Source organism: Epinephelus fuscoguttatus, linkage group LG1 (assembly GCF_011397635.1).
Source record: "Epinephelus fuscoguttatus linkage group LG1, E.fuscoguttatus.final_Chr_v1".
Classification (NCBI taxonomy): Eukaryota; Metazoa; Chordata; class Actinopteri; order Perciformes; family Serranidae; genus Epinephelus; species Epinephelus fuscoguttatus.
In genome coordinates, this window is record NC_064752.1 from 24,265,765 (window position 1) to 24,281,290 (window position 15,526).

The following is a 15,526-nucleotide window of genomic DNA, read 5'->3' on the forward strand; positions in this document are numbered from 1 at the left end:
ATATATACACTCAGTAATTGCCAGGTGTGACTGTTGAGTAGCAACCAGAGCCAACTGACGAAACTGACGTTAGCTTGCTACTGTCTGACCTGTTGAGAGCATAGACTGTATAATAAAGATGAATAACATGACAGCCCTCCAAAAGTGAAGCCAAAAAGACTCAATGGCCCCTGGTGGCTGGCTGTACTTGAGGTCATAAACCCCACCCCCTCCATGTTAGGGGATGGGACACGGGCCAAAATGAGACCAAAGTAGGGAATGTTGCCTTAAATGTAACGTAGTACAGCTGTAGCACGGTTACACGCAGGTTTTCTTTTGCTATGTAAATGCCATCATGACATCATCATGTAGGCATGTGGCCAGTACAAGCAACAACCTCCAAGGCTGAAAAATGAAGCCAAAATCTGCAGTTCATCGAATGACCACTTGGGGCTGGCTCCAAAACAGAGTCAATCCCCATAGACTCCCATGTTAAAATGCCCAACTTTACAGTAGAGATAAACACGTTTACAGCCTGATACAAAAGACAGTTTTGGTCGCTGTAACATTCAGAGACAAATTCTTTTCTAACTCACCCATTTACATGTTATTAACACATACGTAAGGGTGGGGCTGCTTGAGTGACACTCTTTGAGTCAGATCCACCCCTTGCTCCTCCAAAGCTTTACTCTCTTGTCCAAATATGGTAACTTCTGGTTTCAAAAAATCAAGATGGCAACAGCTGAGATGCCGAACTCACCCACAAACCAATGGGTGACTATATACAGTCTGTGACTTATATACAGTATGTGGGCCGGTACAGTAGTAAACATCCCTGAGAAATATCAATAGGATCCACTCTGCAGGGAGTGTTGGCAGGAACACCAGTTTTACACAAACTAAAGATAAGATCCAGGGGTGTTTTCAAATATTGTATATTGTGGAGCTGAACTGTTCTTCATCAGTTAGCATAGTCTTCACGTCATGCATGCTGTGTGCATCCCGCGGCTCATTTGTAACATATGTTACATTTGTAACAGCCTAGATTTGCAAACACAGCTTGATTACATAAGTTGTGTATGCAATATTGTATTTATAACTTGTATGTCTGCTTTTCGCCAATAAAACTTGCAAATATAAATGGACTATGTGGCCACAGCACAGACTGTAAAGCTCAGTGATTTGGGTTATTGCTACATTTTTGACCCTTCAAGGGTCAGTGGCAAATCACATGGGCCTTTCCAAACTGCAGCACTCTGTGGTCAGTCAGATGTCATTCAATTATATTCTAAATCAGATAAGGGTTATATAGTGTTTATATAACTTCCATCAGTCAAATTCACTATCTGTGTAGGTGTTATTTGCATACTTACCAACGAGGAAGGATGTGAATGCACCAGCTGCTATGTCCACTAAGTTTTAATATCATTGTTTTATGCATTAGCTGATCACATCACTGGTATGAAAACAACTTAAAACAGTTGCTTGACTTAAGTATTGTTAATTAACGATGAAAACTACCTGCTTAATGCCACTTTTTACAACAGAATTACAACTGAAGCTTCCACTTTTGGTTTATTCCTCACAACTTGTTTTCTCTATCAAAAAACTTTAAGTTATCTTTGATAGCAAACACACGTAGGTTGTTTACCTAAAAATATTACGCATATTGGTAACAAAATCTCCTTCTTCATATATAGTCATTTGTTTAGAGTAAAAAATAAAATAAATAATTTGGAACATGGTCGACACATCTGACAGGACACCTGGGTAGATTTTATATTACAATTCACAAAAACAATACAATACACAGTACCTAAAATTACAAAATGCCATGTTATAACATTTTGATAACGCCAGCTAAGTTAGCATAATAAGGTATTTCTTTCCCAGTGCACAACTGAAACACACATATTTCTTCCCATTACATACACAAATAAAAAGTGGCATGCACACATTTACTAAGTAAGAAGTTTAATATATCATTTGCTGCCTTAAAAACTGTAAGTTTTGGAATTTGTGTGATGCTACATTGACTTCCTGTTTAGATAGATGATTGCTTTTGATTGGACGGCGCTAGCAGTCGATGTACACATTACTTAAGTCTTGACTTGTTCAGACGTTTGTTGTTTTTTAATGGTGCAGCTTAATTTAAGACATGGCAGAGGGCAATATACTTATCATAGTGAAAGCACTGAGAGACGCTGACAGCGATATGAGAATGTGTGAATCAATATTTTCCCATATGGACAGCTGGGATTGCAAGGCGTGTGTGTGTGTGTGTGTGTGTGTGTGTGTGTGTGTGTGTGGGGCAGACAGAGGCTCATGCTGTGGTGTTCATGTTGTGCTGATGGCTTTGGGGCAGACACCATCTATCTATCTATCTATCTATCTATCTATCTATCTATCATCCATCTCCCAGTTTTTTCTGTCCATCTCAAAATTGTCTAAAAATATGCTGTGTGACAGTCTTGTTTGTGTACACAAAAACAGCCGAGCGTCAGCTATGAGTCTTGGGGCCAGTGACTCATATCAAACTTATTTATTTGAATTTGTTAACAGCGACCTAATGTGCACGCCAGGGTTATTTATTGGCATAAAGTGGGTAAAATGATGTGTCACGTTTTCACTGGTCTGTTGCCGTTTTAATTTGAAGCTAAATGCTAAGACTTACACATCAGCTGTTAACAGCCACAGTAGCTTCCTCTCGTCCTCTGTCTGCTGTTCCTCCTCCCCAAACCTCCTGAGAGCCCACCCCTACTACGTCTCCAAATAGAAATTAGCAACTGGATGCTTAATTACAATGTGTCTCACGGCAACAGTAGAGAAGTGTGTGCAAGCATTTCTTCTTTTTAGGAGTAGCACGGATCGAGTCACACGCAGTGTAAATGTAATCAGATATTTATTGTAGAACAGTTCTGTCAATGCAAGTGGTCACAATGGATACAATTACAGATATTGTTGTTGTACTGATACTGTTGTTACTGTCATCTTTGGATCCTGTCAAATTGAAAAAGGCATTATTAGTTAGTTGTGTGTTGTAAGGGTCTGTCACATTAAGAAAACAATGTCCTGGTTGGCTGTATTTTGAGGACTGCATTGCCCTCATTGCACCATATTCAAAGTACCCTCATGCAAAGCTTCATATGATGTCTTATGGAAAGGCATACAACAGTTCATATAATATCAAATTTGCGCCCCACAAAGGATTTTACCTATGTAGCGTGAAGTTACGTATGTATGTAAAGGCCCGTTTCCACTGAAGAAGTTCCTGGTACTATTTGGGGGGCAGGAACTTTACAGGAACGTCCTCTTGCTCGGCCCTCTCAACCGCCGTGTCTCCACTGAGAGGGCGGAGTAGGAGGAAGGTTCCTGTAAAGTTAACGGGCTCTGTATGTGACATAATCGTTGCGCGACCTGCTGAGTTTTAAAAATGCCGGCTATTTTGTCGCTTTCTGTTGACGTCACATCCCGCCTTGAGTATATCCAATCAGCACCAAGTAAACCCCAAGCCCCACCCAGGAGTTTTTCAGGGCTGTTCTGAGTACCTACTCCGAGGCAGGGACTTGTTTAGCCCCTGTAAAAGTTTTGGAACTCTGTCCTTCGGGGGTGGTTCCTATGGTGGAGACATGCACCAACGGCCCCGGCCCTGTAAAATTACCCCGAAGTTCCTGCGGTGGAAACGGGCCTTAAGCTAGGTGTAAGGTTGTTACAGCTGGCCCCAGTGCACTCTAGTTTCTATTTGTGCGCCTAAACAAGTGACCGTGTAATCTTATCGTCTCGTCACTTGTACATACTGTATTTCCCAGAAACAATCATTGCTTTTACGTATATGACAAAAATACCAAAGAAAATAAGGAATTATTCATTTAATTGAATCGTTTTTACAGCTTATTTATAGTTCATGTAGAATAAAAATATGTTTTATGGCATATTTAGTTATAGATCAGTGACTGTTTTACAAACAACAAAAGAAAACCACGATAGGGATGGGTTTGCCTTTTCAAAGGCATAAAATAGCACTGTTGTGGCAACTTTTAGCCGATCTGCTTGGGAGTCAGCAAACAAGACTGAATAGCTTCATGCATGAGAGTTTATTCTCTACAGAGAAGGCACGATCTCAGGCTCAGAGCTCAGGGGTCGTGCCCAGAACAGTGATTACAGGGCATCGTTATATCTACACTCAGACGATAAGATGATGAGAAATCAGTTGTAGCTTTCTTGGGCTTTCTTGATTTTACTATGTTCTCTGGATTACATCAGAGGAGCATACTGTACCTGTTGCTATCTAGTCTTTAACATGTTAGGTAATCAGCTGTATCTGGTAAACAGTCAATGGACTGTCTTTGAGGGCGAGATAATAGTGAATGTTAATTTCTTGATGATGTCAAGTAACAATAGATGTTTACCAAAGGGGAATGCAAAGGTCACACACTTACAGACACATGGGAAAAATGAAACAATATAAGCATATGCATGAAGATAACTAAATTTCCACCACAAAATTTCCGCTGAGGAGACCATCACTCAACTATATCTTTACATAGCAAATAGTGGTTTGTTGCTAAATGCTTTGAATATAATATGGAACCTAAAATAATCATTAGTTGCAGCTATGGCCAGAAACAGACACATATGAATGTTCTTGTCAGTCGCCATATTTCAGGCCCTACCTGTCTCCCTTTCTTGACCCATCAACGCTTCTATTTCAAACAGCCAATAAGAGTAAATAGATTCTTACAGCGGTTTCACACTCTTGACCCTCTGAGGAAACCCTGTCTGCACATGCTGCAGATTTAAACGCATTAAAATGCTTTTATGGGTCGATAAGAATTTGAGCTTTATGCGATTTTGCTCTGAATTATTTTAAGCACTATTTAAAAAATGAAACCGGAGATGTGTGTGAGAATCATCTCTGCTCGCGTGCATCAGCTTCACTATGCAAACGTTTCTGCTGCGCTGGTTCGTTGAGCACAAGATGGCCACGGTACAGAGCCATCTAAAGGATTACCACACATCTATACTGAGCATTTATTATGACATGAAGATGGGAAAAAGAGAACTGAGAGACGGTCATGGCTACACAGTAAATCCTCCTGCTCTGTAATTAAATGTTAATAACTATAAAAACCAGAGTAAACAGAGAGTGATAGGTTTGCCTCCGTAACGTGTTCATGTCGGCATCCTTTTATTTAAGGTTTAAAGGGACAGTTCACCCCCAAATCAAAATTGCATATTTTTCCTCTTAGCTTGAGTGCTATGTATTAGTCGAGATTGTTTTGGTGTGAGTTGCCGAGTGTTGGAGATATTAGCCATAGAGATGTCTGCCTTCTCTCACATATAATGGAACCAAATGGCACTCGGACCTTGTTGTGAGCATTTTCCTCTAGGAACTATTTTCCTACTAACATATCACTGCATGGAAGGGAAAGTGCTTCTTTTTTTTTTTTTTTTAAGTCCACACATTGACAAAAGTACGTTAGACAAAGTAGATGAGAAGAGTGGGACATGTAAGTATATGAAACCAACTGATTTCACATCCCATGTTGAGTTTAATTCGCCGACAGAAATGTCCAAATTAACACAACAAAATGAGACATGTACATGAACAGAAAGGCACATCTAGCAAAAAAAAGTATAGCAAAATTATAATTATCAATAATGTGAATTTACAAGTTTCAATACTCAATACATGTCCATGTCAACATCAGCTATTTATAATATAGTCTCATCTCAATATTACCATCTCAGTAATTGTGAAAATTATGTTTTCTTGGGACGTTTCCTCACACTTTCATTCTTATACTCATAAACAACATGTTCCTTAAATATATTACAATTACATTTGATATCAAAACACAATAAAGATAGTGGCAAGAATCTGTAGCCCTTTTTAAACAGGAATTATGCAAATTTGCAGGAAAGCCCAATCGGTCTTCTTTCAGCATTGGCAGTATAAAAACAAAATCGGGGAGTGCAGCAAAATGCCGCCTACCCACTTTTGTTTATACAGATTGCGCCTTTTTCAGGGCAATGGGGGCGCGAACAAGTAACAAAACGTGTAGCTCAGCGTATGACATAAACAGTGATGTGGGAAGGAAGCCGCGGCTGGTCAGTCCTTCGGCAGTTCTCTCAGAAGTCAGCCCGTCCATCACCGTCTCCGTCATCTGACAGTTAATGGCCTCATGGTTTGCGAGGGCAGGAGGGCGCACAATTCCTTGTCTCCCCAGTTGCTCATCTTTACAGTGTCTGTCAGGTTTGCATTTCCCTCTTGCTACTAGCTGCTCGCTAATTCCTGCTATCAGCTGTTTCCTGTTTATCCACCGCCAGTGGGTCGCACATGCGGCGTCATCAACAGCTCCTCCCACAAGTCTTCAACAGCCCCTGCCGTTGCGGAAGGCCACCTCGGTCTTTTTAAACTAAAAGGGTTCCACCAATATGACTACCCTACAAGGCGGAAAATTGGGCACCTCGGATCAACTCGCCAATCTGGCTCTGTGTGTCTAAACGCTCGCAGCTTGCCGGCAAAAGGGCCCAACATTCGCGGAAAATCTGGCAGTGTAAAAGGGGCTTGTGATTCCAGGCGATATAGGTCTTGATCTTCTGTAATATGGTTCCACAGCAGATTAGAAACTTGATAAACGACTCTGAACACTCCATACAAGTGACCAGATGACCACATGGAATAAAGACAATACAGATATCTCTGTCCATGCATATTTTGCACTGTTTCTCCCTCTGCAGCTGCTGTACTTTATCTAGAGGGTCCTCATCTTGCATCACCATCACGGTCTGGTGCCTTGTTAAGACAATCCTCCATAATTGCTTCCATGGTGGAGCAGCCTGAGCCTGTCCTACTGATTTTCCACAAGAGGGTCCTTTTCCCCCCACACTGGGCTCTAGTTGAGAGACAGTTTTTAGGAGGCCACAAAAATATCTGCTAACTGGTCTTTATTCAGCGTGGGAACCAACCAGGAACACAACTTCGCAATACAAAGATATCAAGAATTAAAAAGTGAACATTGCATGAAAATCCCTGAATATTCTGTGTCATCATCAATACCTTCTTCTTTTCCACCACACTGGGCTCAAGAACCTTTTCTATGGCCTTCTGAGCCATGGAAGACCACAGCACCGCATTTTCACATCCTGAAAATCCGTTCTGATGATGAAGGAAACGTGCATCTATCGCTAGCTCACCAAGCATCACTGTCATGTTACAGCTCAGCCAAGGAGGACGCCATTAATGTGACTCTCGTCTATGAGTAGATGCACGCTGCTTTCTGTAAAAAAAATTGTTTTTGGGCACTTTGAGCACCACAAGCACAGTGTGTTCTCGTTCCATTATATATGAGAGAAGGCAGACATGTCTACAACCGATATCTCCAACACTCTGCAACTCATGGCAAAACAATCTAGACTGATAAACAGAAGTACACATCATTATTTTGGGGTGAACTGCTCCTTTAAGGTTGGTTAAGTGCAGTTAAGATTAGATCTCCTCGTGTGCTCCGCAGCGTGACGGATGAAAAAGAAGAGGGAATATTTACTCACACATGAACACTGACCTTCCATGTTGTATTGCATGACGGTGCTGTTTCACACACATGTAAAGGATCCCTGTGGTTGCACAGAACAGTGTTTGTGCGTTCAAGCCTCCTCCTGAGCTCCCGCCCATGCTTCTGAGGGGAGACTGTGTAAATACACACCATTCTCCCTCTCACCATCACCATAATCCATAATGCAGTCTCGTCTCCCGCGGTAACAGCCACACCACATTTACTTTATCTATTATTGAGCAGATTAAAAATAGTTTCTTTTTTTAAAAATCAAGTGATATGACTATAAATGTCTGTGTGCGACTGTTGCTTCACCTCCTGAGCATTTCCTCGCCCCCTCCCCCCAAAACTTTCGTTAATGTCACCATTTTGAATTATTCATCTAAACACCACTCGCACACACACGCACACACGCACACACACACACACACACACACACAGATGGCTGGATGGAGGGTATTTGGAGATCTTTTTTAAAAAGCTTGTGCTGAGCTGAAAGAGGCCACAAAAAATATCTGCTAACTGGACTTTATTCAGCGTGGGAACCAACCACGAACACAGCTTTGCAATGAAAAGATATCAGGAACTAGAAAGTGAAAATTGCCTGAAAAGCCTTGAATATTCTGTCTCATCATTAGTGCCTTCTTTTGTGTAACACTTGCAGTACATTATGGCCTGTAGCCAGCGAAGAATGAATCCTACCTAGCGTCTTTCACCCTACCCTCCCACACGTTTCTCTTTCTTTCTCTAACGTGTTACATGTGTGCTTCTGTTTTAGGGGAGCTTTCTCAGAGGTGGTTCTAGCAGAGGAGAAAAGGACCCAGAGGCTGGTGGCCATCAAGTGCATCCCCAAGAAAGCATTGGAAGGCAAAGAGAACAACATCGAAAATGAGATCGCAGTACTACACAGGTGAGGTCATCGAAGTTCCTCGAGACGATGCGGCAGCTGATGCTGCTGCGTGTCCAGCGGGGGGAATTAGTCAATGCAGCCTCATCTTACAGCAATGCATGTGCAGATGCAGAATGTATGCAAGGGGTCAATTGAATGGGTGACTAAATGCATGGTGTCAGTAGAAACAGTAGGATTGTGCACCGGAAATGTCAGGAGTACAGAAGATAGACCTATTTTTAGTGTCCCTGTTGCCAGGGCAACAGCACACAGAGGCGGAGATGGTGTGGAGTTCCCCGCAGCAGTGTATTGAAGAAAGAGAAAGAGACATAGAGGGTGGAGAAGTGGAGATGGGGGTAGGGTATGATAGAAGGAGAGCGATACGGCAGAATGGGAGGAGCCCAGTTTGGCTAAATACCTAAAGTTAAATAAATAAAAGAGTCGTGAGACATGGAGAAAGTGGATCTGAAAAAAACACAGAGGGAGTCTCTGTTTCCACTAAAAGTCACATCTCAGCTGTTGATGTGTTCAGCGATGGTGTGTGTTCATATGCTCTCAACTTAACTTGAGAGCCAAGAGAGATGCTTGACTGCCTGTTCGCTGGTTCACAATAACAAACCATCCAATTCTATTTGTGTGTGTGTGTGTGTGTGTGTGTATGTAGTATCTGTTATAGTTATTCTGTCAAGCCCTATAATCTCCAAAGCTGTTCTCTGTTACTGGTTCCAGCTGCAGACACTGGTCATTATCATTCTTAGCAAGAGGTAGTTACTGAATCTGAAGCTTCTCTGTGTTTTATCTGAGAGGCTTTTACAGGTTGTATTTAATGAGAAGAGGGCAAACACTGCAGGTTTGATCCTAATTAACTGTAGGGCCTCCCATATTGAAGAGAGAGCAGGCCACTCTAAATGTGAATTACGCAGCAAGAATGCCATCTGGTGACCAAATGACAGTAAGCATGAGAGGAATTTGGCTCAGTTGAAAATGCAACATATTCTATGTGATGATTTCTGTCCATTTATCTTCCTCAGAATCAAGCATCCCAACATTGTTACACTGGAGGACATCTTTGAAAGTACATCCCACCTATATCTCGTCATGCAGCTGTGAGTTTTCCTTCCTCTGTCTTACACAATTATATGACAGTGGGAGTGCATTTAGCCATGCGCGCAGATGGCACTGGGGACAGGGGGGACATGTCCCCCCCAGATTTATAGTGACCCCGATCCATCCCCCCCACTCCCCCCCACACACATAGGTAAAAAAGAGGATCAATGTTCCGTTAGTTAGGCTAACTTACATTGCAGCACAAAGTTGAAATGGCATCGACAGTAGCCTTGCCAGTGATCAATCCACATTACACCGATTCAAGAAGGGGAAAGGCTGGAGCAGATCCTTGCTGAGTTGGGAAGGCAAGGTGTTCAATTTTCCACATAATTCTAGTAGGGGTGTAATGGTACACAAAAATCTCGGTTCTGTACGTACCTCGGTACACAAGTCACGGTTCGTTTTTTTTCGGTACAGTAATGAAAAAAATAGACAACTATTAAATATCTTTTACTTATTGGTAACCTTATTAAAACATACCACCAGCAGTTAACTCTTTTTACACAATTTTTGAATGAAACAAATATATATACAGTATAATCCTACTTTTTCACATTGTTTGAATGAAAATAGAAATATAAAAGTGAAAAATAAAATCGTGCTGTTTTTTTAACACATTTTTTGAATGAAAAATATAAATATACATTTCTGCTGAAACAATTTTACTCAATTAAAATAAAAAGTATAGTACAGCTGGTCAGCTTTAAAGCCTACTCAGATTCAGTTTTACTAGGAACTTACTTAGCTTTCCCACTTTGTTAAATTGCAGTAAACAAAACATGCTTATATCTAAAGTGCAGCTTAAACAATTTTACTCAACTCCAATGGCGTTGATTATTTCTTTAGCGCGATGGTCAGGGAAACGCTCTTTCTTTTTAAACGACGACGATATCGTAGTTTGCACCAGATTGCTTTTTCTAGTCGTGCCGGTTAACGTTCAAACTCGGGTGGTGTCGCTTTAGATGCGTTAGCATGTTAGACGTGTTTCCAAGTACATACCTGACCGCTGTTCTGCAGTGCCGGCAAACTGCTTTTGTCTTGTCAACTTGTTTATTTCCATCTTTGTATTTTACCCTGAAACCAAAGTGTTCCCAAACGGAGGACTTAAGGTTTGCGGGTGGGTCTTCAGGTTCGTCAGGCTCACTTGCAATGTTGTCAAAATGCGAGAATGCGCTGCACAAAGTGAAAGCGGAGATTTACGGGACTCGGTCCATCACTCAATTATGTCCGTCAGGGAACTAGATATTTTAAATGGTTCAGCTCGCAAAAACGGAATTAAAATAAAATAAAATAAAATAATATCCTGCGCCCAATAATTTGGTACAGGGTCATGTCGAACCAAAAGTTGCGTAACGAACGGTTCGACACAAATACGTGTACCGTTACGGCCCTAAATTCTAGGTTAATAACACTGCACAGCTGATCCATTGGTGTTTGTGCTACGAGTAATGGTGCGTTCAGTTGTACTTGTAAGTCAGAGTTTTGAAGTCGGAAAAGCATTGAAATCTAGCATCTACAAGCATAAACGTTGGGTTTTTCGTTTCATTTCATTAACTGTCCATTTTTTTTTTAAATTTCATGTTCCATGTCCCAGTTTTTAAACTGGGAAGTGCTCAGTTTGGAGGTTATGTTGTTTGGAGCTCCAAGTTCTGACTTCCAATGTAAATGTAACGTACCATAAGGCACGGGGGTCCTAAGAGGAGCTGGTAGCTAAGAAAAATAATCACAGCGGTTTTTTTTAGTTTTTTTGTTTTCAAAAGATGTAAACATCCTATGCCTGTTTGACTTTCCCAGATGTGGCAAATATTTGTTTTGTAATGCTGAGTAGCTAGTCTGACAATAATAAGAAGGCATTTGGACTTACCTGAAGTAGGCTAAATGTAAAATAACAGCATTCTAGGCTGTAGGTGAAATACCTTTAAGGTTGTTATTATTATGTATCATGTTATTTTAGTAAGCAGCAATAGTTTGATCATGTATGGCTAGTGTTGATCAGGTAGGCCTTTGTTTACCAATGTTCATTCAGTCAGAAAACTCACGATTCTAATGTTTATTGCAGCTTCAGTATGTACATATATATACATATAGATATATATATGTATTTACACAAAATAACTAATTGAGTTGGAATCATTTGCTGACAGCTTGGTCCCCCCCCCCCCAGTTCAAAAATCCCATCTGCGCCCCTACATTTAGCATGCATTTACTTTAATTAATTTGTTGTTTTACTGAAAATAGATTGGCATCAATTTTTTCAAGCAAAAATGCCAATTTTCTTTCTGGTTCAGCGTCTCACGTTGGACTATTTACACCCTTTCTCAGTTAAACATCAATGTAAACTGAATATCTTAAAGTTTTGGAGTGTTTGTCAGACAAAATAAAACGTTTAAAGGAATACCTCAAATGACCATTTGTGTGTCAATTACTCAGCCCATTTATGTTGAATTTGTGAAAATTGTTTTGATGAATTGAAGTCATAGGGGTCCGCGTTTAACAACAGCAGAACTATATCAAAACAAGCTTTTTACAAACTCTCACACAACTCGTGCAGTATAATTTAAGTCTCATTTATCCAGTCATATGCTCAGTACTTCCCAAACACACAGCCCAGCTGAAACTTATCTATGCTCCCTTCATAGATAGATTTACCTCGCTGAACATGGGAGCTGCTGGTCTACCGCTGCCTCAATAAGTTTGTTTGTGTTGTTGTGTAACTTTGGTGTTTAAAGGGTTAGATCAGATTCACCAAAGTCACACAGTTACGCAAGCAAACTACTGATTGAAGTAACTTGTGTTTAGCGAGGTAAAATTACTGTTTCTGTGAATGGAGTCTGGCTTTAAAGAGAGCACAGATAAGTTTCACTTTCCGTTTAGTACATCTGTGCTGAACATATGACTGTATAAATTAAACTTGGATTATACTGCATGAGCTGTGTAAGAGTTTGCAAATAGACGCTTTGATATAATTTTGCTGTTGTTAAATGTGGTTTCCTATGACCTCAGTTCATCAAGAATTTTCTGCGTTTTTGGATTCTTCGTTCACTGTGGAGACATGCGAGAAAAACAAAATTTTCTCCATGAATTCAATGTAACACAGTTGAGTAACTGATATGTAAATGGTCATTTGGGGGGAGAAGTATTCTTTTGAAATGTCGCCTTCTGATTAGGGATCTTGAGATGGCCGTTTTTCACTGTTTTATATGATTTTATTACATCAACACACACACACACATATATATATACAGTACAGGCCAAAAGTTTGGACACACCTTCTCATTCAATGCGTTTTCTTTATTTTCATGACTATTTACATTGTAGATTCTCACTGAAGGCATCAAAACTATGAATGAACACATGTGGAGTTATGTACTTAACAAAAAAGGTGAAATAACTGAAAACATGTTTTATATTCTAGTTTCTTCAAAATAGCCACCCTTTGCTCTGATTACTGCTTTGCACACTCTTGGCATTCTCTCCATGAGCTTCAAGAGGTAGTCACCTGAAATGGTTTCCACTTCACAGGTGTGCCTTTTCAGGGTTAATTAGTGGAATTTCTTGCTTTATCAATGGGGTTGGGACCATCAGTTGTGTTGTGCAGAAGTCAGGTTAATACACAGCCGACAGCCCTATTGGACAACTGTTAAAATTCATATTATGGCAAGAACCAATCAGCTAACTAAAGAAAAACGAGTGGCCATCATTACTTTAAGAAATGAAGGTCAGTCAGTCCGGAAAACTGCAAAAACTTTGAATGTGTCCCCAAGTGGAGTCGCAAAAACCATCAAGCGCTACAACGAAACTGGCACACATGAGGACCGACCCAGGAAAGGAAGACCAAGAGTCACCTCTGCTTCTGAGGATAAGTTCATCCGAGTCACCAGCCTCAGAAATCGCAAGTTAACAGCAGCTCAGATCAGAGACCAGATGAATGCCACACAGAGTTCTAGCAGCAGACCCATCTCTAGAACAACTGTTAAGAGGAGACTGCGCGAATCAGGCCTTCATGGTCAAATAGCTGCTAGGAAACCACTGCTAAGGAGAGGCAACAAGCAGAAGAGATTTGTTTGGGCCAAGAAACACAAGGAATGGACATTAGACCAGTGGAAATCTGTGCTTGGTCTGATGAGTCCAAATTTGAGATCTTTGGTTCCAACCGCCGTGTCTTTGTGAGACGCAGAAAAGGTGAACGGATGGATTCCACATGCCTGGTTCCCACTGTGAAGCATGGAGGAGGAGGTGTGATGGTGTGGGGGTGTTTTGCTGGTGACACTGTTGGGGATTTATTCAAAATTGAAGGCACACTGAACCAGCATGGCTACCACAGCATCCTGCAGCGACATGCCATCCCATCCCATATATATATATATACATATATGAATATGTCGCGTACATCATAAAGTCTAGATCAGCTGAAATACTGCTACTACATGCAGCCCAAATTTAATTTAAAACCACTCTGATTTCCACCTGGCAGGGTGTCTGGAGGTGAGCTGTTTGACAGGATTGTGGAGAAAGGTTTCTACACAGAGAGAGACGCCAGCCAACTCATCCACCAGATCTTGGATGCAGTCAAATATCTGCATGATATGGGGATCGTCCACAGAGACTTGAAGGTATCTCTGCTCAGGGAAGACAGAAATGTAACAACTCAATCTGGCTGTGCACTCTTTCGCTTGGCAAACCCTCCTCTTTGATCGCTCCTCTTGTCTTTGCAGCCGGAGAACCTGTTGTATTACAGCATGGACGAAGACTCCAAAATCATGATCAGCGATTTTGGGCTGTCAAAGATCGAGGGAGCAGGCAGTGTCATGTCCACCGCCTGTGGTACTCCCGGATATGTGGGTAAGGCATTTATTTCGCTGGTCAGCCAGACTCTCCTCACCTCCCCCCTCTCTTTCATGTGAGCTCAGCACTTGCTGTTTCAGTTGACATCCCCCTCTTTATTCACTGCGTTGTGAGAGGCTCTTTCATCCACTACTGAGTCAATTGCAAGTGTTTCAGAAGGGCTCTCTACCTGTTTAATGTGACTTACCAGATCATATGGTATTACTGAAAGGTCAAGATTACTTGAATTCAGCCCCACTCTTCCTCTGTGTCGTATATTTTCCGCTTTGTTTGAATGTCTGCTGTGTGGCTGTGTGTGTTCACAGCTCCGGAGGTGCTCGCTCAGAAGCCGTACAGCAAAGCAGTGGACTGCTGGTCCATAGGAGTTATTTCTTATATTCTGTAAGTCTGAGCTCATTCATCACTGAGAAGTACAGTAAAGTGGTAGTTTTCTGACTGTGTTCTTATATCGCTTCCTCAGGTTATGTGGATATCCTCCGTTTTATGATGAAAATGATGCCAAGTTATTTGAGCAGATTCTGAAAGCAGAGTATGAATTTGACTCTCCATACTGGGATGACATCTCAGACTCAGGTACTACTGATTACTAAAAATATCTACAGCAGATTTAACAATGAAAGCTAATGAATCAGCTTTGAGCTTGATTTCTGTTTGCAGCCAAAGACTTCATCTGTCACCTGATGGAGAAAGACCCTTTGAAGAGATATACATGTGAGCAGGCTCTTCAGCACCCATGGTAAGAGGGTCAAAATGCTAGTTATCTTGATGTCCAAAACAAATGATCTAAGAAGTACATTCATACTCATATTTCAATATGGTTACATGTAGTGCTGAATTTTTCAATTTACCAAATTTTTGATTACAGGAACTGAAAATTTTCAGTTGAACTAAAATTAATAATTGATTTTGATAATAGATTCATCTTAACAAATACTTCACCCCCAAATGACAATTTGTATATCAATTACTCACCCCTTAGTTATATATTTATTCATATTTGTGAATAAAACTGTATTTTTCCTTGCATGCCTCTGGTAAATGGAGAATCCAAAAAAAAAATTTCAACTATATCAAAATATTCACGTACAAACTCTCACACAACTCGTGTAGTATAATCGAAGTGTCATTTATCCAGGCGTAGATCAGC

General features: G+C 40.9%; 1 protein-coding gene across 1 annotated transcript in view; it reads left to right on the top strand.

The window, feature by feature from the left end:
- The window catches only part of camk1a (calcium/calmodulin-dependent protein kinase Ia), a 31,264-nt gene that overhangs the window by 9,902 nt on the left and 5,836 nt on the right, over positions 1–15,526 (top strand). Inside the window, exons 3-9 of the mRNA XM_049586950.1 lie at positions 8,317–8,448; positions 9,459–9,533; positions 14,009–14,147; positions 14,250–14,376; positions 14,685–14,760; positions 14,840–14,952; positions 15,037–15,115. Coding sequence (XP_049442907.1) covers positions 8,317–8,448; positions 9,459–9,533; positions 14,009–14,147; positions 14,250–14,376; positions 14,685–14,760; positions 14,840–14,952; positions 15,037–15,115 — 741 coding nt within the window. The remainder of the gene's footprint in view (positions 1–8,316; positions 8,449–9,458; positions 9,534–14,008; positions 14,148–14,249; positions 14,377–14,684; positions 14,761–14,839; positions 14,953–15,036; positions 15,116–15,526) is intronic.